General features: G+C 72.0%; 1 protein-coding gene across 7 annotated transcripts in view; it reads left to right on the forward strand.

Moving 5' to 3' along the window:
• The window catches only part of DOCK6 (dedicator of cytokinesis 6), a 53,687-nt gene that overhangs the window by 20,900 nt on the left and 14,303 nt on the right, over positions 1-18,484 (forward strand). For 3 of the 7 annotated variants that reach the window (XM_044994477.1, XM_044994476.1, XR_006574496.1), the window contains exons 14-32: positions 69-231; positions 4,533-4,650; positions 5,374-5,444; positions 6,258-6,396; positions 7,484-7,585; positions 8,006-8,092; positions 8,643-8,874; positions 9,919-10,080; positions 10,767-10,942; positions 11,295-11,399; positions 11,662-11,748; positions 13,178-13,273; positions 13,680-13,820; positions 14,138-14,251; positions 15,034-15,204; positions 15,469-15,608; positions 16,129-16,298; positions 16,922-17,073; positions 18,237-18,419. In XM_044994477.1, the coding sequence (XP_044850412.1) occupies positions 69-231; positions 4,533-4,650; positions 5,374-5,444; positions 6,258-6,396; positions 7,484-7,585; positions 8,006-8,092; positions 8,643-8,874; positions 9,919-10,080; positions 10,767-10,942; positions 11,295-11,399; positions 11,662-11,748; positions 13,178-13,273; positions 13,680-13,820; positions 14,138-14,251; positions 15,034-15,204; positions 15,469-15,608; positions 16,129-16,298; positions 16,922-17,073; positions 18,237-18,419 (2,609 nt within the window). The remainder of the gene's footprint in view (positions 1-68; positions 232-4,532; positions 4,651-5,373; positions 5,445-6,257; positions 6,397-7,483; positions 7,586-8,005; positions 8,093-8,642; positions 8,875-9,918; positions 10,081-10,766; positions 10,943-11,294; positions 11,400-11,661; positions 11,749-13,177; positions 13,274-13,679; positions 13,821-14,137; positions 14,252-15,033; positions 15,205-15,468; positions 15,609-16,128; positions 16,299-16,921; positions 17,074-18,236; positions 18,420-18,484) is intronic. The other 4 variants (XM_044994479.1, XR_006574497.1, XM_044994481.1 and 1 more) reach the window with 3 other exon arrangements.

An 18,484-nucleotide genomic window follows, 5' to 3' on the forward strand; every position in this document is an offset into this window, starting at 1 on the left:
GGGGGTCTGCCCCATGCACCAGCCCCATAGCGCTGAGATCCTCACGGCCCGTCGCCTCCTCTCCCCAGCTCAGCTCAAGGTGGACATCTCGCCGGCGCCCGAGAGCCCCCACTACTGCCTCTCCCCGGAGCTGCTGCACGTCCAGCCCTACCCGGACCCCCGGGTGCGGCCCACCAAGGAGATCCTGGAGTTCCCGGCCCGGGAGGTGTATGTCCCCCACACCACCTACAGGTGGGCACCCGTGGGCGCCGCTGCCCTCTCCTGGGGAGTCATTGGCTGCCCAGCGACACCCTGGCACGGCGTCATCGGCCATCACATGGACGCTTTCCTGATCAGCAGGGCCGGGCGCGTCTGCTGGGACCCCTGGGACGGCGAGGGGGGGGGCTGGCTACCAGCCCCGAGCCCTGAGTGCACCCACAAAAGCCACTGGGAAAATGTGACTGGGGGTTAGTCCGACCTTTGGCCCCGAAGGGTCAACAACAAAGATGGGGTGTGGGGAGCTGGGCCTGGGATAGCAGGGGGCTGCGGGTCGGGAGTGAGGGGCACCAGCAGAGCTTGCGGGGCTGGGAGAAGGGGGATTGTGGGTCAGGATTGAGGTTCTCTGGTGGAGCTGGGGGGCGCAGGGCTGGGATAGTGGGGGGGCTGCGGGTTGGGAGTGAGGGGCACCAGCAGGGCTGTATTGGGGGGAGCTTTTACCCAACGCCCCTGTAGAAGCCGGAGTCACTTTCTCTCCAATAAGCCCCAGGAGGAGGGCGGCTCCCCCCGGGCCCGGGGTTCATTTATTTCCAAGGGGGGGGAGGCTCGGGCGCTCGGTGCCAGAGCCCTTGGGAGGCGTGTCTGTCCCTCGGGAGCCGGGGGTCCTCCCAGATCCAGCGGCCCGGCTGGCGCTGCCCGGCCCCTTATCGCAGCGGCCCCTGGAGCCAGGGTCCCTCGCGGCGGTGAGGCTCCGTGTGGCTTTCCTCAGCCGTCCCGGGGGGCCCATTCATGTCCTGGCGCCGGCGCGACCCTCCATCTGCCGGGGGAGCGGGCAGGCTGAGAGCAGGTGGGGGGGGGGACCCACTGGCTTTTCAGGGAAACCACCTGGGCTCCGCCCCCACGAGCAGCACCCAAGGGAGCCGACCCCGCTCAGGCTCCGGACAGACCCAGGGTCCCCAGCCTGGCTCAGACCCCCTGGCTGCAGAGGCCTGGGGTGGGGGTGTGCCTGAGCCAGGGATCGTGGGCAGCATGCCCCCCCCATGCTCCCCCAAGCCGAGCCCCCCCCAGCCCGCCCCCCGTGGGGGCCTTGCCTGCTCCCGGAGCCGGGCCAGCTGCTCCGCCTGCCTGGCCGCTTGCTGCTGCTGCTGCTGGGCCACGTCGGCCAGGGACTGGAGGGTGAGGTTCTGCTGCTCCACGTGCGTCTGGGGAGAGCCGGGGGTCAGACGCTCCCGGGGGCACGTGCCAGGTGACCCTTTGCTCCCCGTCCCCCACCAGCCACTCCCTCCCCCGCTCCCCTTGTGTTCCCCCATGGCCCCCTCCGGGGGCTGCCTCCCCCCATCACCCCTGAGCTCCCCAGCAGCCCGGGGGGATCAGGGCCTGGGGCTCAACGGCTCATGGTGCCCGGATCCCAGCGGGGGTGGGTCGGCGTCACTCCCTGGGGGTTGCTGGGGCCAGATCCTGGCTGGGGTCGCTCCCCCACACCCCCCCCGACAGGGCCCTGCTGATCCCCCCCCAGGCGAGGGTTGAGCCCACGGTTCAGAGCTCCCCCTGCTGGCAGCAGCGGCGCAGGCCGGGCCGGGGGTGGGTTTAGGGTTGTCTCACGCCCAGGCCCGGGGCGAGGGGGGGTCAGGGCAGCGTCTGGAGCCGGGAATTCCCGGGGCCCAGGTGTGTACGGACCCCAGCGTGCGCGTGTTACCTTGAGAGCAGCCAGCTCCGTGGCCCCAGGCCGGGGGCCCGTCCCCGCCAGGCCAGCCAGCGTCTCCTCCAGCTCCTTCAACCGCTCTGCCAGCAGGAGGCGCCCCGCTAGCGTTGCCTGGAAGGCCTGGGCCATGCTGTGGGTCTGCAGCCCCCGCGCCGTCTCCTCAGCCTGGCGGGGGGAGGGGAGAGCAGGAAAAGCATCTTGCCCTGTGCCTCAGTTTCCCCATCTGGGGCTGGTAATCCTGCCCTCGGGGCTGCGGGTGCCCTCAGTTGGGCAGGTGAAGTGGGAGACCTGGAGACTTGGGGGTTAATAGACACCTGGCCCCAGCCGGGCAGACACCCCCAAATCCTCTTAGCCCCAGGGCCAGGATCCAGCTGGCTCATCCTCCTCCCCGCCTGGCCTCCCGCAGGCTTTGCAGACTCTAACCCATCACCCCCTGCTGTACAGCCGGGGAAACCGAGGCAGAGATGTGAACCTCGAGGTTTCAAGCTGAGGAAGTGCCAGAGCCAGGAATAGAACCCAGGAGTCCTGGCTCCCAACCCCCCCCCCTCCCCTACTTCCCCCAGGCGGGTACCTTGAGCCCCTCCACTGCCTCGCGCAGCTCATCCATGGTCTGCCGGGCCTGGCGCGCCTGGTGCTGCACGGCCCACAGCAGGTGCTGGCAGCGCCGGAGCCGGCGCCCGGCCTGCTCCAGCCGCTGCCCCGTGGCACCATAGGTCTCGTGCAGCGCCTGGCTGAACTGCAGCACCCCATAGACCAGGATGTCCACCTCCTCCTGTGGGGCCACCCCCGGGGGGGGCAGGGCCGCGCCAGGGGGCAGCAGGGGCAGCAGCAGCAGCAGGCTCAGCATCGCTCCGGCACCGGGCGCCGGAGGGCAGGAGATGGCCTTATACAGGCCTGGGGGCGGGGGGAGGTGTGGGGCAGGGCATTGGGTGTCTGGTGAGACTCTCCTCCCCGCCCCCGGGGCTCCGGTGCCAGCAGACTTTGGCAGCTGGCGCGGGTCCAGCGCCCTGTCCTGACGGCTGCCCCGGGTCACGGAGCCCCTGGCCGGGGCAGGACAGTTGCGAAAGGGGATTGCGTCAGAGAGGCAGCAGCGAAGGGTTAATAACGGAGCAGAGCCCCAGCAGGCGACCATAGAGCTCCTGACACACACAGCTAGACCCCGCTCCACTCCCGGAGCCGGGGAGAGAACCCAGGAGTCCTGGCTCCCAGCCCCGCCCCTCCCCGCGCTCTAACCACTAGACCCCGCTCCACTCCCGGAGCCGGGGAGAGAACCCAGAAGTCCTGGCTCCCAGCCCCACCCCTCCCCGCGCTCTAACCACTAGACCCCGCTCCACTCCCAGAGCCGGGGAGAGAACCCAGGAGTCCTGGCTCCCAGCCCCCCCGCGCTCTAACCACTAGACCCTGCTCCACTCCCGGAGCCGGGGAGAGAACCCAGGAGTCCTGGCTCCCAGCCCCCCCGCGCTCTAACCACTAGACCCTGCTCCACTCCCGGAGCCGGGGAGAGAACCCAGGAGTCCTGGCTCCCAGCCCCGCCCCTCCCCGCGGTCTAACCACTAGACCCCGCTCCACTCCCAGAGCTGGGGAGAGAACCCAGGAGTCCTGGCTCCCAGCCCCGCCCCCCCCGCACTCTAACCACTAGACCCCGCTCCACTCCCGGAGCCGGGGAGAGAACCCAGGAGTCCTGGCTCCCAGCCCCCCCGCGCTCTAACCACTAGACCCCGCTCCACTCCCGGAGCCGGGGAGAGAACCCAGGAGTCCTGGCTCCCAGCCCCACCACCCCATGCTCTAACCACTAGACCCTGCTCCCCTCCCAGAGCTGGGGAGAGAACCCAGGAGTCCTGGCTCCCAGCCCCCCGCTCTAACCACTAGACCCCGCTCCACTCCCAGAGCCGGGGAGAGAACCCAGGAGTCCTGGCTCCCAGCCCCGCCCCTCCCCGCACTCTAACCACTAGACCCCGCTCCACTCCCAGAGCCGGGGAGAGAACCCAGGAGTCCTGGCTCCCAGCCCCGCCCCCCCCCGCACTCTAACCACTAGACCCCGCTCCACTCCCGGAGCCGGGGAGAGAACCCAGGAGTCCTGGCTCCCAGCTCCGCCCCCCCAACTGCCCTCCCAGACTGGGGTTCTGGCTGAGACAGGATCTGGGGCAGTCCAATCCAGTCCAGTGCAGGGTAGCAGGGGAGGGCACCTGAGCTGGGGGTCTCAAAGCAGATCCCCCCCCTCCGCCTTTTCATCCCCCTCCCCCGCACTCCTGGGCCCCTGCTGCCCGTTGGCTCTTGGCCTGCCCAGCTGCATGCCCGGCCCGGAGCGGCCTGGTGATCAGTGCGCTCAGGGTCACCAGCGGGCAGCCGTGTGCGGGCTGGGGTCAGGCAGGGGATGGGGGTCAGGAGGTGCCACGGCACAGCCGGGGGTGGGGGCGCAGCACCATCTGGGAGCTAGGATACCTGGGTTCTCTCCTCTGCCTCGGCACCAAGCCCCCTCCCCTCTTGGTGCCTCAGTTTCCCTCCCTGCAAGGGGGCTGCTGCTCTCCCCACAGGCCTCTGAGAGGCAGGACCCCGTCCCAGCCTGCAGCTGTGTGAATGGACGTTGCCAGGCCCCCGTTGACCCCCTGCGTGTCTCTCTCCCGCCCCCCCCCAGGAACCTGCTCTACGTCTACCCCCAGAGCCTGAACTTCAGCAGCCGCCAGGGCTCCGTGCGCAACATCGCCGTGAAAGTGCAGTTCATGGCGGGCGAGGAGCCCAGCCAGGCCCTGCCGGTGAGTGCCGGCCCCAGCCCCCAGCTCCCCGGAGCGACAGCCGCCAGGGCACCCGGCTCCTTGCGCCCGCCCCCGAGGGACGCGACCGGCCTCGGCCTGACACACCTGCCCCCAGCCCGCCTCAGGGGCAGCGGAAATGGAGCCACGGCTCATGGGGTGAAGCGGAGATGGGCCTGGCACCGCCCCTCCCTGCTGGCGGCCCGGCAGCGGAGGCTGGCCGAGCAGGAGGCTGGGGGGCCTTGGCCCTATAGCAAAGCACCGTCCCGGGGCACCCGGGGGTGCTGGGTCCGTGGTACCAACAGGCTCCGGTTCTTCTCGGGGCTTCACCGAGCCGCAGCCTCCAGCCCAGCTGGGGAGTTTCAAAGGGATCTCGGGATTTCAGGGGCTGGCCGGAGAGCTTTGCCCCCCTGGGCTGCCCGGCCTGAGCCCCCAAAAACGCCCGGGCTGCGGGGGGGACGCAGTGCCTGCAAACTCAGGGCCCTTTGAGGCGCTTCACGTCAGCCCCAAGATCAGGTGGGGGGGCCCCAGCTCAGCGATGCTACATGGGGGCACCCAAAACTTCTGGCCAAAGCTTAAAGTCTCTCCAGGATCCCAGGGAGGTTAGGCCCAGTGCCTGAACCCCCTAGGCAGCGCTGTCCCTCTCCCATCTCTCGCAGCTGTGTCAGTCTGGGGCTGTCCTGCCTGTCTGCCCCCCCTTGCCCGGTGTAACATTTCTTTCCCCAGGTGATATTCGGCAAGTCGAGCTGCAGCGAGTTTACCAAAGAGGCCTACACGGCCGTGGTGTATCACAACAGGTGAGCGCTGACCACCGAGCTGTCGAGGCATGGGGGGGGCTATTTCAGTTAATATGGTAACCCATCCAGGGGTGTCTGGGTGTGGGGTGCTAAGCTGGATGGGGCCGGGGGTGTCTGGGTGTGGGGGTGCTAAGCTGGATGGGGGGCTATTTCAGGTAATACGGTAACCCATCCAGGGGTGTCTGGGTGTGGGGTGCTAAGATGGATGGGGGGCTATTTCAGTTAATATGGTAACCCATCCAGGGGTGTCTGGGTGTGGGGTGCTAAGCTGGATGGGGGGCTATTTCAGTTAATATGGTAACCCACCTGGGGGTGTCTGGGTGTGGGGTGCTAAGCTGGATGGGGGGCTATTTCAGGTAATACGGTAACCCGTCCGGGGGTGTCTGGGTGTGGGGCTGCTAAGATGGATGGGGGGCTATTTCAGGTAATACGGTAACCTGTCCGGGGGTGTCAGGGTGGGGTGCTAAGCTGGATGGGGGGCTCTTTCAGGTAATACGGTAACCCGTCCGGGGGTGTCGGGGTGGGGTGCTAAGCTGGATGGGGGGCTATTTCAGGTAATACGGTAACCCGTCCGGGGGTGTCGGGGTGGGGTGCTAAGCTGGATGGGGGGCTATTTCAGGTAATACGGTAACCCGTCCGGGGGTGTCTGGGTGGGGGGGAGCACCGGGCCGGGCTGGTCTCTGCCGTGGGGCTCCGCAGGACGCGGGCCGGGCCCCAGGGCAGCCCCCCAGCCTGGAGGCCGGGGGGGGTTCAGTGCCTGAGCGGGGGGGTCGGGGGACCCCGCGGGGGGCTCACTGCCGGCTGCCCCCCCAGGTGCCCCGAGTTCTACGAGGAGATCAAGCTGCGGCTCCCGCCCGCCCTGACGGACAATCACCACCTGCTCTTCACCTTCTCCCACGTCAGCTGCCAGCCCCGGCAGAGCCCCCCGCTGGAGACGCCCGTCGGCTACACGGTGCGGCCCCCCGATCCCTGCCCCCTGCCCGATCCCTGCCCCCCGGGCGCCTCCCCAGCCCCCCGGGCGCCTCCCCAGCCCCGGCAGAGCCCCCCGCTGGAGACGCCCGTCGGCTACACGGTCCGGCCCCCCGCCTGATCCCTGCCCCCCGCCCCCTCGCTGCCCCCCGCCCCCGATCCCGGCCCCCCGGCCGCGTCTTCAGCCCCCCGGGCGCCTCCCCAGCCCTGGCAGAGCCTGCGGCCCCCCGATCCCTGCCCCCTGCCCGATCCCTGCCCCCCGGGCGCCTCCCCAGCCCCCCGGGCGCCTCCCCAGCCCCGGCAGAGCCCCCCGCTGGAGACGCCCGTCGGCTACACGGTGCGGCCGCCCGCTGCCCCCTGCCCCCCGATCCCTGCCCCCCAAGCACCTCCCCAGCCCCCCGGGCGCCTCCCCAGCCCCGTGTCCCGGCCCCCCGGGCACCTCCCCAGCCCCCCGGGCGCCTCCCCAGCCCAAGCAGAGCCCCCCGCTGGAGACGCCCGTCGGCTACACGGTGCGGCCCCCCGCTGCCCCCCGCCCCCCGATCCCTGCCCCCCGCCCCCTCACTGCCCCCCGGGCGCCTCCCCAGCCCAAGCAGAGCGCCCCGCTGGAGACGCCCGTCGGCTACATGGTCCGGCCGCCTGGGGGGGCCCCCTACTGCCCCCTGCCCGATCCCTGCCCCCCGGACGCCTCTTCAGCCCCCCGGGCGCCTCCCCAGCCCTGGGGCCCCCTGCCCCGATCCCTGCCCCCGGGCGCCTCCCCAGCCCAAGCAGAGCGCCCCGCTGGAGACGCCCGTCGGCTACACGGTCCGGCCGCCCGGGGGGGCCCCCTGCTGCCCCCCCCCCGATCCCTGCCCCCAGCCCTGGGGCCCCCTGCCCCGATCCCTGCCCCCGGGCGCCTCCCCAGCCCAAGCAGAGCGCCCCGCTGGAGACGCCCGTCGGCTACACTGTCGGCCCGCCCGGGGGGACCCCTTGCTGCCCCCCACCTGATCCCTGCCCCCCGGGCGCCTCCCCAGCCCCCTGGGCGCCTCCCCAGCCCTGGGGTCCCCGGTCTCATCCCTGCTCTCTCCTGCCAGTGGGTCCCGCTGCTGCAGCACGGCCGCCTGCGGACGGGGCCCCTCTGCCTGCCCGTGTCGGTGGAGAAGCCCCCGCCCAGCTACTCCGTGCTCACCCCCGACGTAAGTAGGCGCGGCAGGTCCGGGGCAGCCCTGGGCCCAGTGCTCCAGCCCCTGGCCCTAGGGGCACCGGCTGGCTTGGGCTGGGGTCTGGGAGGTGGCCATCCAGGCCGGCAGACCCAATCTGGACCTGCCCCAGTGAGGCTGGGATCGGGGAGCCAGCCCCCTTGAGACCAGAGCTACGTCGGGGGGGGAAATGTCCTGCCTTTGGGCACCACCCACCCTGCAGCTGGCAGGGAAACTGAGTCGCAGGGGCATGGTCAGATCCCGGGAGGGAGCGCCGCTGCACCCCTGCCTGGCATCCGTGCCCTCTGCCCGTGGGGATGGGGTGGTAGCTGGGACCTGGGGGTAGGGGGAAGGAGTGGGGGCCGGGCCGGGAGTGGTCAGGGGCCGGGGCCCACGGCTCTCCCTCCCCGCCGGCAGGTGCAGCTCCCCGGCATGAAGTGGGTTGATAACCACAAAGGGGTGTTTCACGTGGAGCTGCTGGCCGTGTCCTCGGTGCACACGCAGGTGAGGGCGGGGCTGGGGCCGACGTCCTGGGGGGCTGGAGCTGGGGGGGATGGGGGGGGCGGGAACTGGGCTCCCCAGGGGGCAGGTCAGGGGGTGGGGGGTAGGGAGGCTGGGGGTGCTCTGTATGGATGGGGGGCACCGCGTCTAATTACTGCATGGGGGGCGCTTTGCCAGGCTGCGGGGGCGCCGGGGGCCGGGCTGAGGATCTGGGCCCTGCCCCCCGGCCTCAGGCCCAGCCTGTCTCTGGGGCTGGGATCAGCTCCGGACCCGCCGCCCCAGCTCTTGGCAATCCCGCCGTGCCCGCTCGCGGCCCCTCCTGGGCTGCCGGACACGGCGTCTCTGGGGCTGGTCCCTCTGTGCCTGTGCTACCCACCCACCCGCCCGCCCGTGGGGAGCTGGAGCCTGGCTTGGGGGGCCAGGACTCCTGGGTTCATTTCCTTGGCCCCCCCCGCGCTGGGGGACGGATGCTAGTGCGAGAGGCCAGAGCGGTCCCAGGTGGCGGGAGCTGGGGCTGGAGCCCCCGGTGCCACCTGCCCCTGTGCCCCGGCAGGACCCCGCCCTGGATAAGTTCTTCACGCTGGGCCACGTGCTGGAGGAGGGGCACTTCCCGGTGCGGCTGCGGGACGCCGTGCTGACCGAGGGCAGCGTGGAGGGGGAGCTGCGGGCCAGCGTGGCCGGGCTACGGGGAGCCAGGCTGGGGCCGCTGCTCGCCCACTGCCACCGGGTCCTGGACAAGCTGCTGCTGCTCATCGCCCGCCCGCCCGTCATCGGGGGCCAGATCGGTGAGTGCCTGGGGCCCCCACCCCGCCCTGTGAGGGGGGGGCTTTGCCCGGTGCCCCCACCCTGCGGGGACCTCGCCCTGTGAGCGGGGGGCTTCGCCCTGTGAGCGGGGGGGTGCCCGGTGCCCCCACCCTGCGGGGACCTCGCCCTGTGAGCGGGGGGGTGCCCGGTGCCCCCACCCTGCGGGGACCTTGCCCTGTGAGCGGGGGGGTGCCCAGTGCCCCCCCACCCTGCGGGGACCCCGCCCTGTGAGCGGGGGGTGCCTGGTGCCCCCACCCTGCGGGGACCTCGCCCTGTGATTGGGGGGTTGCCCGGTGCCCCCCCCCCACCCTGTGAGCGGCGCCCAGTGCCCCCACCCTGCGGGGACCTCGCCCTGTGAGCGGGGGGGTGCCCGGTGCCCCCACCCTGCGGGGACCTCGCCCTGTGAGCGGGGGGGTGCCCGGTGCCCCCACCCTGCGGGGACCTCGCCCTGTGATCGGGGGGGTGCCCGGTGCCCCCCCCACCCTGTGAGCGGCGCCCAGTGCCCCCACCCTGCGGGGACCTCGCCTTGTGAGCGGGGGGGTGCCCGGCGCCCCCACCCTGCGGGGACCTCGCCCTGTGAGCGGGGGGGTGCCTGGCCCCCCCCACCTCGCGGGGACCTCGCCCTGTGATCGGGGGGAGGGGCGAATTCTGCAGCTGCTCTGATTGGCTGTTCTCCCCAAGGGGCAGGGCAGAGGGGAAGACAGTGGATTTCCCGGGTGTGACCCGGGGCGCGTGACGCCGGCGTGTCGGAGCCCCCGCAATCGGCCCAGGCCCCAGGGGAGCATTAGCCCTGCTGTCCCGATGGGGAAACTGAGGCACCGGGCGGGGCAGTGGCTTGCATGTGCTCAGCCAGCAGGCCAGAGGCAGAGCCAAGGAGTCCCGTGTGCCAGTGCTGGGCTCCCCCCACGGGGCCAGGACTGATGGGGACCTGCACCCATGCCTCAGGGAGAGGAACCCAGGAGTCCTGCGGCCCAGCCCTGCCCCCAACCCTGGCTCACCCCTGCCCCCTTCACGTCTTCCCTCAGTCAACCTGGGCCGCGCCGCCTTCGAGGCCGTGGCCATCGTGGTGAACCAGATCCACCGGGGCCTGGAGGCCGGCCAGGGGCAGCACGGCCACAACCCGCTGCTGGCCGCCTACGTCCACTTCGCCTTCCGCTTGCCTGCCGAGACGCCGCCAGCGGGGAACGGTGAGCTGGGGGGGCGGGGCCCCCGGGGGGCCCTTAACATCCGTGGGGCTGTGTGTCCTGGGGGGGGCAGGGCTCCCGGGGGGCCCTTAACATCCGTGGGGCTGTGTGTCTGGGGGGGCAGGGCCCCCGGGGGGCTCCTCAGCCCCTTAACATCCATGGGGCTGTGTGTCCTGGGGGGGCAGGGCCCCTGGGGGGCCCCTTAACTTCCATGGGGCTGTGTGTCGGGGGGGGGGCGCCGCGGCCCCTTAACATCCATGGGGCTGTGTGTCTGGGGCGGGCAGGGCCCCCGGGGGGCTCCTCAGCCCCTTAACATCCATGGGGCTGTGTGTCCTGGGGGGGCAGGGCCCCTGGGGGGCCCCTTAACTTCCATGGGGCTGTGTGTCCTGGGGGGGGCTCCTCAGCCCCTTAACATCCATGGGGCTGTGTGTCTGGGGCGGGCAGGGCAGGGGCGGCTGCTGGGGGCCAGTTCCCAGGGGTGTGATGGAGGCAGGGGCTGCTTCTGGGGAGGGGCGGGTGGGAGGAGGAGGGCTGCTCCCAGGGGGGTTGGGGGGGGTCTGATCCCAGGAGGGGTCTCCTGGGAGTGTTTCCTCGGGGGGATCCTCGGGAAGGGGAGCAGGACTCCTGGGCTCTCCAAGGGGGTTAAAATGCCTCCCCACCCCCTTGACTCCCCCGGGTGATTGTTCCAGAGGCCGGGACGCCGCCCCAGGGGCCTGCCATCCAATGTGCCACCCTGTCCCGCGCCACCGGCCGCCCCGCCAGCCTCAACCTGGCGCGCTCCAAGAGCATCAGCAACAGCAACCCCGACCTGGCCACCGCGCCCGGCTCCCCCGACGACGAGGTCCAGAAGATCCTGGGCAGCAAAGTAAGGCCGGCGCTGGCTGTGCCCCGGGGCAGGGGCACCCAGCGCTCTCACCCCCAGCCCCTTCCCGGCTCTGCCGCTCCGCACCCCCCGGGGTGGAATCAGCCCCCTGGGATCCCTGCTCGCCGCCGGTCGGGCCCGGCTCCCCCGTCCCCTGCCACCGTCCCGCTTGGTGCTTTCGGGCTGGGGGCTCTGGGTGGGGCGTTTCCTGCCGGTTCCCGTCTGAAATCCCGCCGTGGGCAGGGGGCTGGCTGGGCAGAGGGGGGCTGGGGGGGGTCCTGCTCTTGGCTCTGAATCCGCCCTCCCCCGGTGACGGTTCTCGCTGCTCTCTTCTCTCCCGGCGGCCGCGGTGCAGGGGATCGACCGCTCGCACTCCTGGGTGACCTCGGCCTACGCCCCCGGCGGGCCCAAGGCCGTGCTCCGCCGGAACCCGCCCAGCTCCAGCGCCGACCTCAAACAGGTGCCGCTTCCCCCGCTCCGCTTCGCGTGCCGGCCGTGCCGGCCGTGCCCCCCCCAGGCCTCTCCCCGCGCAGCGCTGACCCCCAGTGGGGAGGAGCCAGGACTGCGGCGCCTCCCGGGCTGGGCGGGTAGAACCGGCGCAGACCCCCATGGGGCACTGGGCGGGGGGGGGGGGGGGCTCGTCCATCACATCTCTCCTCTGCTCCATCCTCTCATTCCATTCGCTCCTCTCCTCCATCATCACCGCCCGCCGCGTCCCACAGGCCTGCGAGCGAAGCTCGAACCGCCTCTCCTCCTTCCTGGAGCGCTCCTCCGCGCCCGCCGCCCCCACCAGGCCGACCGCCAAGAAGGTAGAGGGGGCGGGAGGGCGGCCGAGCAAAAGTCGGGGGGGTGAGGGGGGGGGTAAATGATTCTTGCCCAGCTACAGCTGATCCTCGGGCTCCTGGGATAGACACTTCCCCCCCCCCCCGACACCCCTGCTTCCACCCGTGGAACAGACACGGGGGCCCGGACTCCTGGGTTCTGTCCCCAGTGCTGGCAGGGGAGTGGGGTCTAGTGGTCAGAGCAGCAGGGGCTGGGGGCCCGGACTCCTGGGTTCCATCCCTGGCTCTAGGAGCGGGAAGTGATGTAATGGCTAGAGCTGGAGCACTGGGAGCCCAGAGTCCGGTCCCCTGCCCCCAGCCCAGCCCTGCCACTGACGTCCTGTGTGGCCTGGGGTACATCATGTCCCTTTTCCGTGCCTCAGTTTCCCCATTGATAACGCTTGCCTTAGGCTCACTGAGGTGACACGAGGCCTCGTTAATGAACGCCAAGTCCGTGCTTGGAGCCCTGCCCTGGAGAATCCCAGTGTCGGTAAAGCGTTGAATCGGTACCGGGCTCTGATCCCGCCCGCGCCCGATGCATTATTCAGAATCCCCGAGCTCCACAATCGCTCCGAGCCCTGGGTCTCCCCGGCCGGACAGCGAGAGAATCCGGGTCGGGGGAGGTTCCTTTCGGACAGGTTCCATCTATCACCCGCCAGCTAAAATCTCCTGCCTGTTACTCTCCATCCATCTTCTGCCCTGTGTCCCGTCACCATCGACCCCTCCTTCGCCATGTCTGTGTGAGCCGCCTCCCGCGCCGGCGTGCCCAGGGAGCGCTCCGCTGGGCCGCGTTCCCCTCCGGGTTCGCAGCCTCAGGCCGGCGGGGGGGGGTCCCGCTAGCCGAGGGCAGGCCCGGCGCCCAGGGATAGCCATGAGCTAACGGAGGGGCCCAGTGTGTCGCCGGGGGGGGGAATGCGCTGCAGACCGGCCGCGGGCCGTAAGGGATCCCGGCAGGGCCGTGCTGAGCCCAGGGTCTGTCCCGGCCGGAGCCGCTAACGCCTCCACCCCGGGCGCCTCTCCAGAGCGTTTCGGCTGCGTGACCCGCCCGGGCAGGCGTCGGTGGGGAGCGGGGAACCGTTCCCAGGCCGGGAGAACTGCCGGAGCCAGGCCCGGCTCGTGGCACCGGGGCTGGACCGACGTAGCTCAGTCTCCCTGGGCCTCGGTTTCCCGCCTGTGCTGCGGGGTCAGAGCCCGGCCTGCCGCGGGGCGGTGGGGAGGCCGAGTGGCTTGCAGAGCAGGAAGGGTGATGGGGGCCGGCTGAGCACCGCAGGCAGCGGGGTAAATTCCTGCCGGGGCCAGGCCTAGGAGCAGTGCGGGGAGGGGGAAGCCGAGCTCCCCCCACCCCCTGGTGTTACCCCCATGGTGCCGCCGGCCATGCCCCCCCCCCCCCCGTAACCGCCCGGCTGTCTCCTCCCAGCTGCTGCACGAGGAGCTGGCCCTGCAGTGGGTGGTGAGCACCAGCACCGTGCGCGAGGCCGTGATACGCCAGGCCTGGTTCTTCTTCCGGCTGCTGGTGAGTGCTGGGGGGCGGGGCCCCTCCCTCAGCCCTGGCTCGGCAGCCCCCCAGTGTCCCCCCCCGCGTCGGCCTTAGCCTGGCAGCCCCCGTAGTATCCAGGCTCCCCCCCCCGTCGGCCTTGCCCTGGCAGCCCCTGTAGTGTCCCCCCCCCGCGTCAGTCTTGCCCTGGCAGCCCCCCTAGTATCCAGGCTCCCGCCCCCCGTCGGCCTTGGCCTGGCAGCCCCTCAGCACCGCCTCTTGGGGAGGGTCCAGGCGAGGGGGCCGCTGGCCCAGTGAGCCACCCCCCTAGCGCTGTCCTGCCCCCCCCCGTGCTCCGTCTGGCCCCTGGGGCAGTCCGGGGGGGCGGGGAGCGAGGCTCCAGGGAGGGGTGCCCGTGCCCAGCGCCGGCGGCTCTCGCCCGCAGGGGAAGTCCATGGCGCTGCACCTGCACCAGGCCGAGAAGCTGGAGGCGCCGCGCCGGCTGCGCTTCCCCAGCCGCTTCGTGGACGACGTCGCCGCCCTGGTGGGTGCCGTCAGCCTCGAGATCGCCAGCCGCTACCAGAAGGTCGGTGCCCCCTCCCCCCGCCCGGCCCCTGGACACTGTACCTGCCCCACGGCCCCGCCCCCTGCCCCCCTTCCTTTATCCAGCCAGCCCCCTGTAACCCCCCAGTGTGTCCCTCCCTCCATCCCCAGCCTGTCCGGCCCCCCCCCGGCCAGCCCCCTATTATCCAGCCCCATCCCCCGGCTGCCCCTCCCTCCGCCTGCCCTTGCTCGCCCCCTTCCCCGGCTGCGCTCTCACCCCACCCGTTGCTCCTGTGCTGCCAGGAGCCCCGTGTCCCTGGGGGGCATTAACCCCCCCCCCCCCCGGCCTTGCCTCGGCAGGATGTGGAGCTGGTGGAGCGTCTCAACAGCAGCCTGGCCTTTTTCCTCAACGACCTGCTCTCCCTGATGGACCGCGGCTTCGTCTTCAGCCTCGTCCGCCTCTACTACAAGCAGGTGGGCTGGGGCAGCTTCCTGCCGGACATCCTGTGGCTGGGAGTTCCCCAGGCCCGGGCAGGGCCGGCTGGGGTGGGCGGTTCTCCACTTGGAGCTGCAGCCTCGGAACCGGGGGGGGGGGCATGTGCCCCTGGGCTACGGGAGGCCAGCCAGGGACCTCCCAGAGCTGGGGAGGGGCTGGGCACGGGGCATCACGGCATGTACAGCTGGGCCGGGGGGCGGGCGGGAAAGGGGGTGATTGTGGGGGGCAGGCAGGAAAGGGGGCAATCGGGGAGGACAGCTGGACCGGGGGGCAGGCAGGAAAGGGGGCGGTCGGAGGGACAGCTGGGCCGGGGAGGAGACAGGCGGGAAAGGGGGTGATGGGGGGCAGGCGGGAAAGGGGGCAATCGGGGAGGACAGCTGGGCCGGGGAGGAGACAGGCGGGAAAGGGGGTGATGGGGGGCAGGCGGGAAAGGGGGCAATCGGGGAGGACAGCTGGGCCGGGGGGCAGGCGGGAAAGGGGGTGATGGGGGGCAGGCAGGAAAGGGGGCGGTCGGAGGGACAGCTGGGCCGGGGAGGAGACAGGCGGGAAAGGGGGTGATGGGGGGCAGGCGGGAAAGGGGGCAATCGGGGAGGACAGCTGGGCCGGGGAGGAGACAGGCGGGAAAGGGGGTGATGGGGGGAAGGCAGGAAAGGGGGCGGTCGGAGGGGGACATCTGAGCCGGGGGGATTACCTGGGGAGCTGTCGGCCGCTGGGCTGTCCCTGGGAGCCCAGCCCCCCATCACAGGGTGCCCCCCCCCAGATCGGTAACCGGCTGCCGAGCGCCCAGAACCCCCCCGCGCTGGTGGCGCTGCGGGTGGATCTCCTGCGTATCGTCTGCAGCCACGAGCACTACGTCAGCCTGAACCTGCCCTGGCACCGCCTCTCGCCGCCCGCCTCCCCCTCGCCGTCCGTCTCCTCCGCCACCTCCCAGGTACCAGCCCCCCCGGCGCCATCTTGTGTCCTGGGCCCGGGGGGCTCTGTCTCGGGGGGGGGCGCTGGGCCGGGCGGTGCCAGTCTGGGGAGGTGCCACTCCGAGCTCTGGCAGCCCCGGCCCGGCCATCACAGCTGGGGGGGAGCCCCCGGCCGGTGGGCGGGACTGCGGGGGGGGACGACTCCTGGCCAGGCGGTTCCTGTTCCTGCGCCCCCATCCCCCCCCCCCCCCGTGCTCCCGGCTCACTCCTGCCGGCTCCCCCAGGGCTCGGCCTTCTCCAGCCCGGCGCAGGACCAGCGGGTGGCCGGCATGTTCGAGCTGTCCGGGCCCTACCGCCGGCAGCACTTCCTGGCGGGGCTGGTGCTCACGGAGCTGGCGCTCATCCTGGAGCCGGACGCCGAAGGGTGAGCGGGGTCCCCCCGGGCCCCAGCCCAGAGCTAGCGAGAGCTTCCCGGGGGTGGGGCCAGGACTCCTGGGTTCTGTCCCGGCTCTGGGAGGGGAGTGGGGTGCAGTGGTTAGAGCAGGGGGGGCCGGGAGCCAGGACTCCTGGGTTCTATCCTGGATCTGGGAGGGGAGTGGGGTGCAGTGGTTAGAGCAGGTGGGGGCTGGGAGCCAGGACTCCTGGGTTCTATCCTGGCTCTGGGAGGGGAGTGGGGTGCAGTGGTTAGAGCAGGTGGCTGGGAGCCAGGACTCCTGGGTTCTATCCCGGCTCTGGGAGGGGAGTGGGGTGCAGTGGTTAGAGGGAGGGGGGAGCCAGGACTCCTGGGTTCTATCCCGGCTCCGGGAGGGGAGTGCGGTGCAGTGGTCAGAGCAGGGGGCTGGGAGCCAGGACTCCTGGGTTCTATCCCGGCTCTGGGAGGGGAGTGGGGTGCAGTGGTTAGAGTGGGGAAGTCTCATTCCCAGGCCCGCTCTCCTCCCTGCCAGCGTTTTCTTCCTGCACAAGAAGGTCATCAGCGCCCTGCACAACCTGCTGTGCAGCCACGACGCCGACGCCCGTTACGCCGCCCCCCCCGCCCGCGCCCACGTGGCCCAGCTCTACCTGCCCCTCCTCAGCATCGTGCTGGATGCCCTGCCGCAGCTCCACGACTTCACCGGTGAGCCCCCCCCCACCCCCCGGCGCTAACCACCAGCCCCCACCCCCCTGCCGGAGCCGGGGAGAGAACCCAGGAGTCCTGACTCCCAGCCGCCCCAACCACTAGTCTCCACCCCCCTGCCACAGCTCCACGACTTCACCGGTGAGCCCCCCCCGGCGCTAACCACCAGCCCCCACCCCCCTGCCGCAGCTCCACGACTTCACCGGTGAGCCCCCCCCGGCGCTAACCACCAGCCCCCACCCCCCTGCCGGAGCCGGGGAGAGAACCCAGGAGTCCTGCCTCCCAGCCCCCCCTCCCAGAGCCGGGGAGAGAACCCAGGAGTCCTGCCTCCCAGCCCCCCCCAGCTCTAACCACTGCACCCCACCCCCCTCCCCGAGCCGGGAGAGAACCCAGGAGTCCTGCCTCGCTCTCACCCCCCCTCCCAGCTCTAACCACTAGACCCACCCCCCCTCCCAGAGCTGGGGAGTGAACCCAGGAGTTCTGGCTCCCAGCCCCCCCGCTCCCAAGGCCAGGGAGAGGACCCAGGCCTCCGAGCTCCTGAGCCTGTCCCCTTTCCTCTGTCCGGGGAGCCCCCGGGCTGGCTGGTGCCCGACGCCCCCCAGCCCTGCGCTCTCCCCCCGCAGAGAACCACAGTCCGCGCGGGCGCCTGGTCACCGTGCTGGGGGACGAAGGAGACGGCGACAGTGGCACCATCAGCCAGTCGGTGGCCATGGCCATCGCCGGCTCCCCACTGCCCCCCGCCCACCGGGCCAGCTCCTTCCCGCCGCCGGCGGCCGTGAGTAACCGTGGGGGGGGGGAACGTCGGAGCACCCCGATCTCGAGACGGAGCGTCCCTTCCCGGGGTCCCCCCTCCCTCCCAGAGCCAGGGAGAGAACCCAGGTGTCCTGGCTCCCAGCCCCCACCCAGAGCCGGGCGCCCCTTCGAGCACAGCGCCCCCTGGGGGGGGTGGTATCTGTGGGCTCGTTTGGCCTTGCAGGCCTGTCCCCAGTGAGCAGCCGGGCGGGGGGCCTGCCCCCAGGATCGATCCTGGCCCCCCCAAAGGGCCCGGCCCCGGCTGTGTGAGTGAAACCAGGGCAGCTGCTGGAGGGCGCCCCACGGGGTACGGTCCTGAGCTTCCCCAGCCAGGCGGGGGATGGGCGCTGACCCCGTCTCTCCCTGCGACCCCCCGCCCAGGGGGGATGGGTGCTGACCCCGTCTCTCCCTGCGACCCCCCGCCCAGGGGGGATGGGCGCTGACCCCGTCTCTCCCCCCGGCCGGGCGGGGGATGGGCGCTGACCCCGCCTCTCCCCCCGGCCGGGCGGGGGATGGGCGCTGACCCCGTCTCTCCCCCAGCTGGATGGGGGATGGGCACTGACCCCGTCTCTCCCCCAGCTGGATGGGGGATGGGTACTGACCCCTGTCTCTCGCCCCGGCCAGGCGGGGGATGGGCGCTGACCCCGTCTCTCCCCCCGGCCGGGCGGGGGATGGGCGCTGACCCCGTCTCTCCCCCCGGCCGTGCGGGGTAGGGCGCTGACCCCGTCTCTCCCCCCAGCTGGACGGGGGATGGGTACTGACCCCTGTCTCCCCCCCCGTGCCCGGGCGGGGGATGGGCACTGACCCCTGTCTCTCCCCCCCCCCGTGCCCGGGCGGGGGATGGGCACTGACCCCTGTCTCTCCCCCCCCCCCCGTGCCCGGGCGGGGGATGGGCACTGACCCCGTCTCTCCCTGCGCCCCCCCTGTGCCCAGGCGGGGGATGGGCACTGACCCCGTCTCTCCCCCAGCTGGACGGGGGATGGGTACTGACCCCTGTCTCCCCCCCCCGTGCCCGGGCGGGGGATGGGCACTGACCCCGTCTCTCCCCCCAGCCCCCCCGCCCAGGGGGGATGGGCACTGACCCCGTCTCTCCCCCCAGCCCCCCCGCCCAGGGGGGATGGGCACTGACCCCGTCTCTCCCCCCAGCCCCCCCGCCCGGGCGGCACTCTGTCGGCGGAGGCGAGCCGCACCCTGCTGGCCTGCCTGCTGTGGGTGCTGAAGAACGGGGACGCGGGGGCGCTGCACAGCTGGTGTGCGGAGCTGCCCCCCCTGCACCTCGGCCGCCTCCTCGACCTGCTGTACCTCTGCGTGGCCTGCTTCGAGTACAAGGTGGGGGAGCTGGGGGGGACCCAGCGGGCCGGGGGGATCTGGGGCAGGGATCCAGCGGGTGGGGA

The sequence above is a fragment of the Mauremys mutica genome, chromosome 20 (assembly GCF_020497125.1).
Source record: "Mauremys mutica isolate MM-2020 ecotype Southern chromosome 20, ASM2049712v1, whole genome shotgun sequence".
NCBI classification, from domain to species: Eukaryota; Metazoa; Chordata; order Testudines; family Geoemydidae; genus Mauremys; species Mauremys mutica.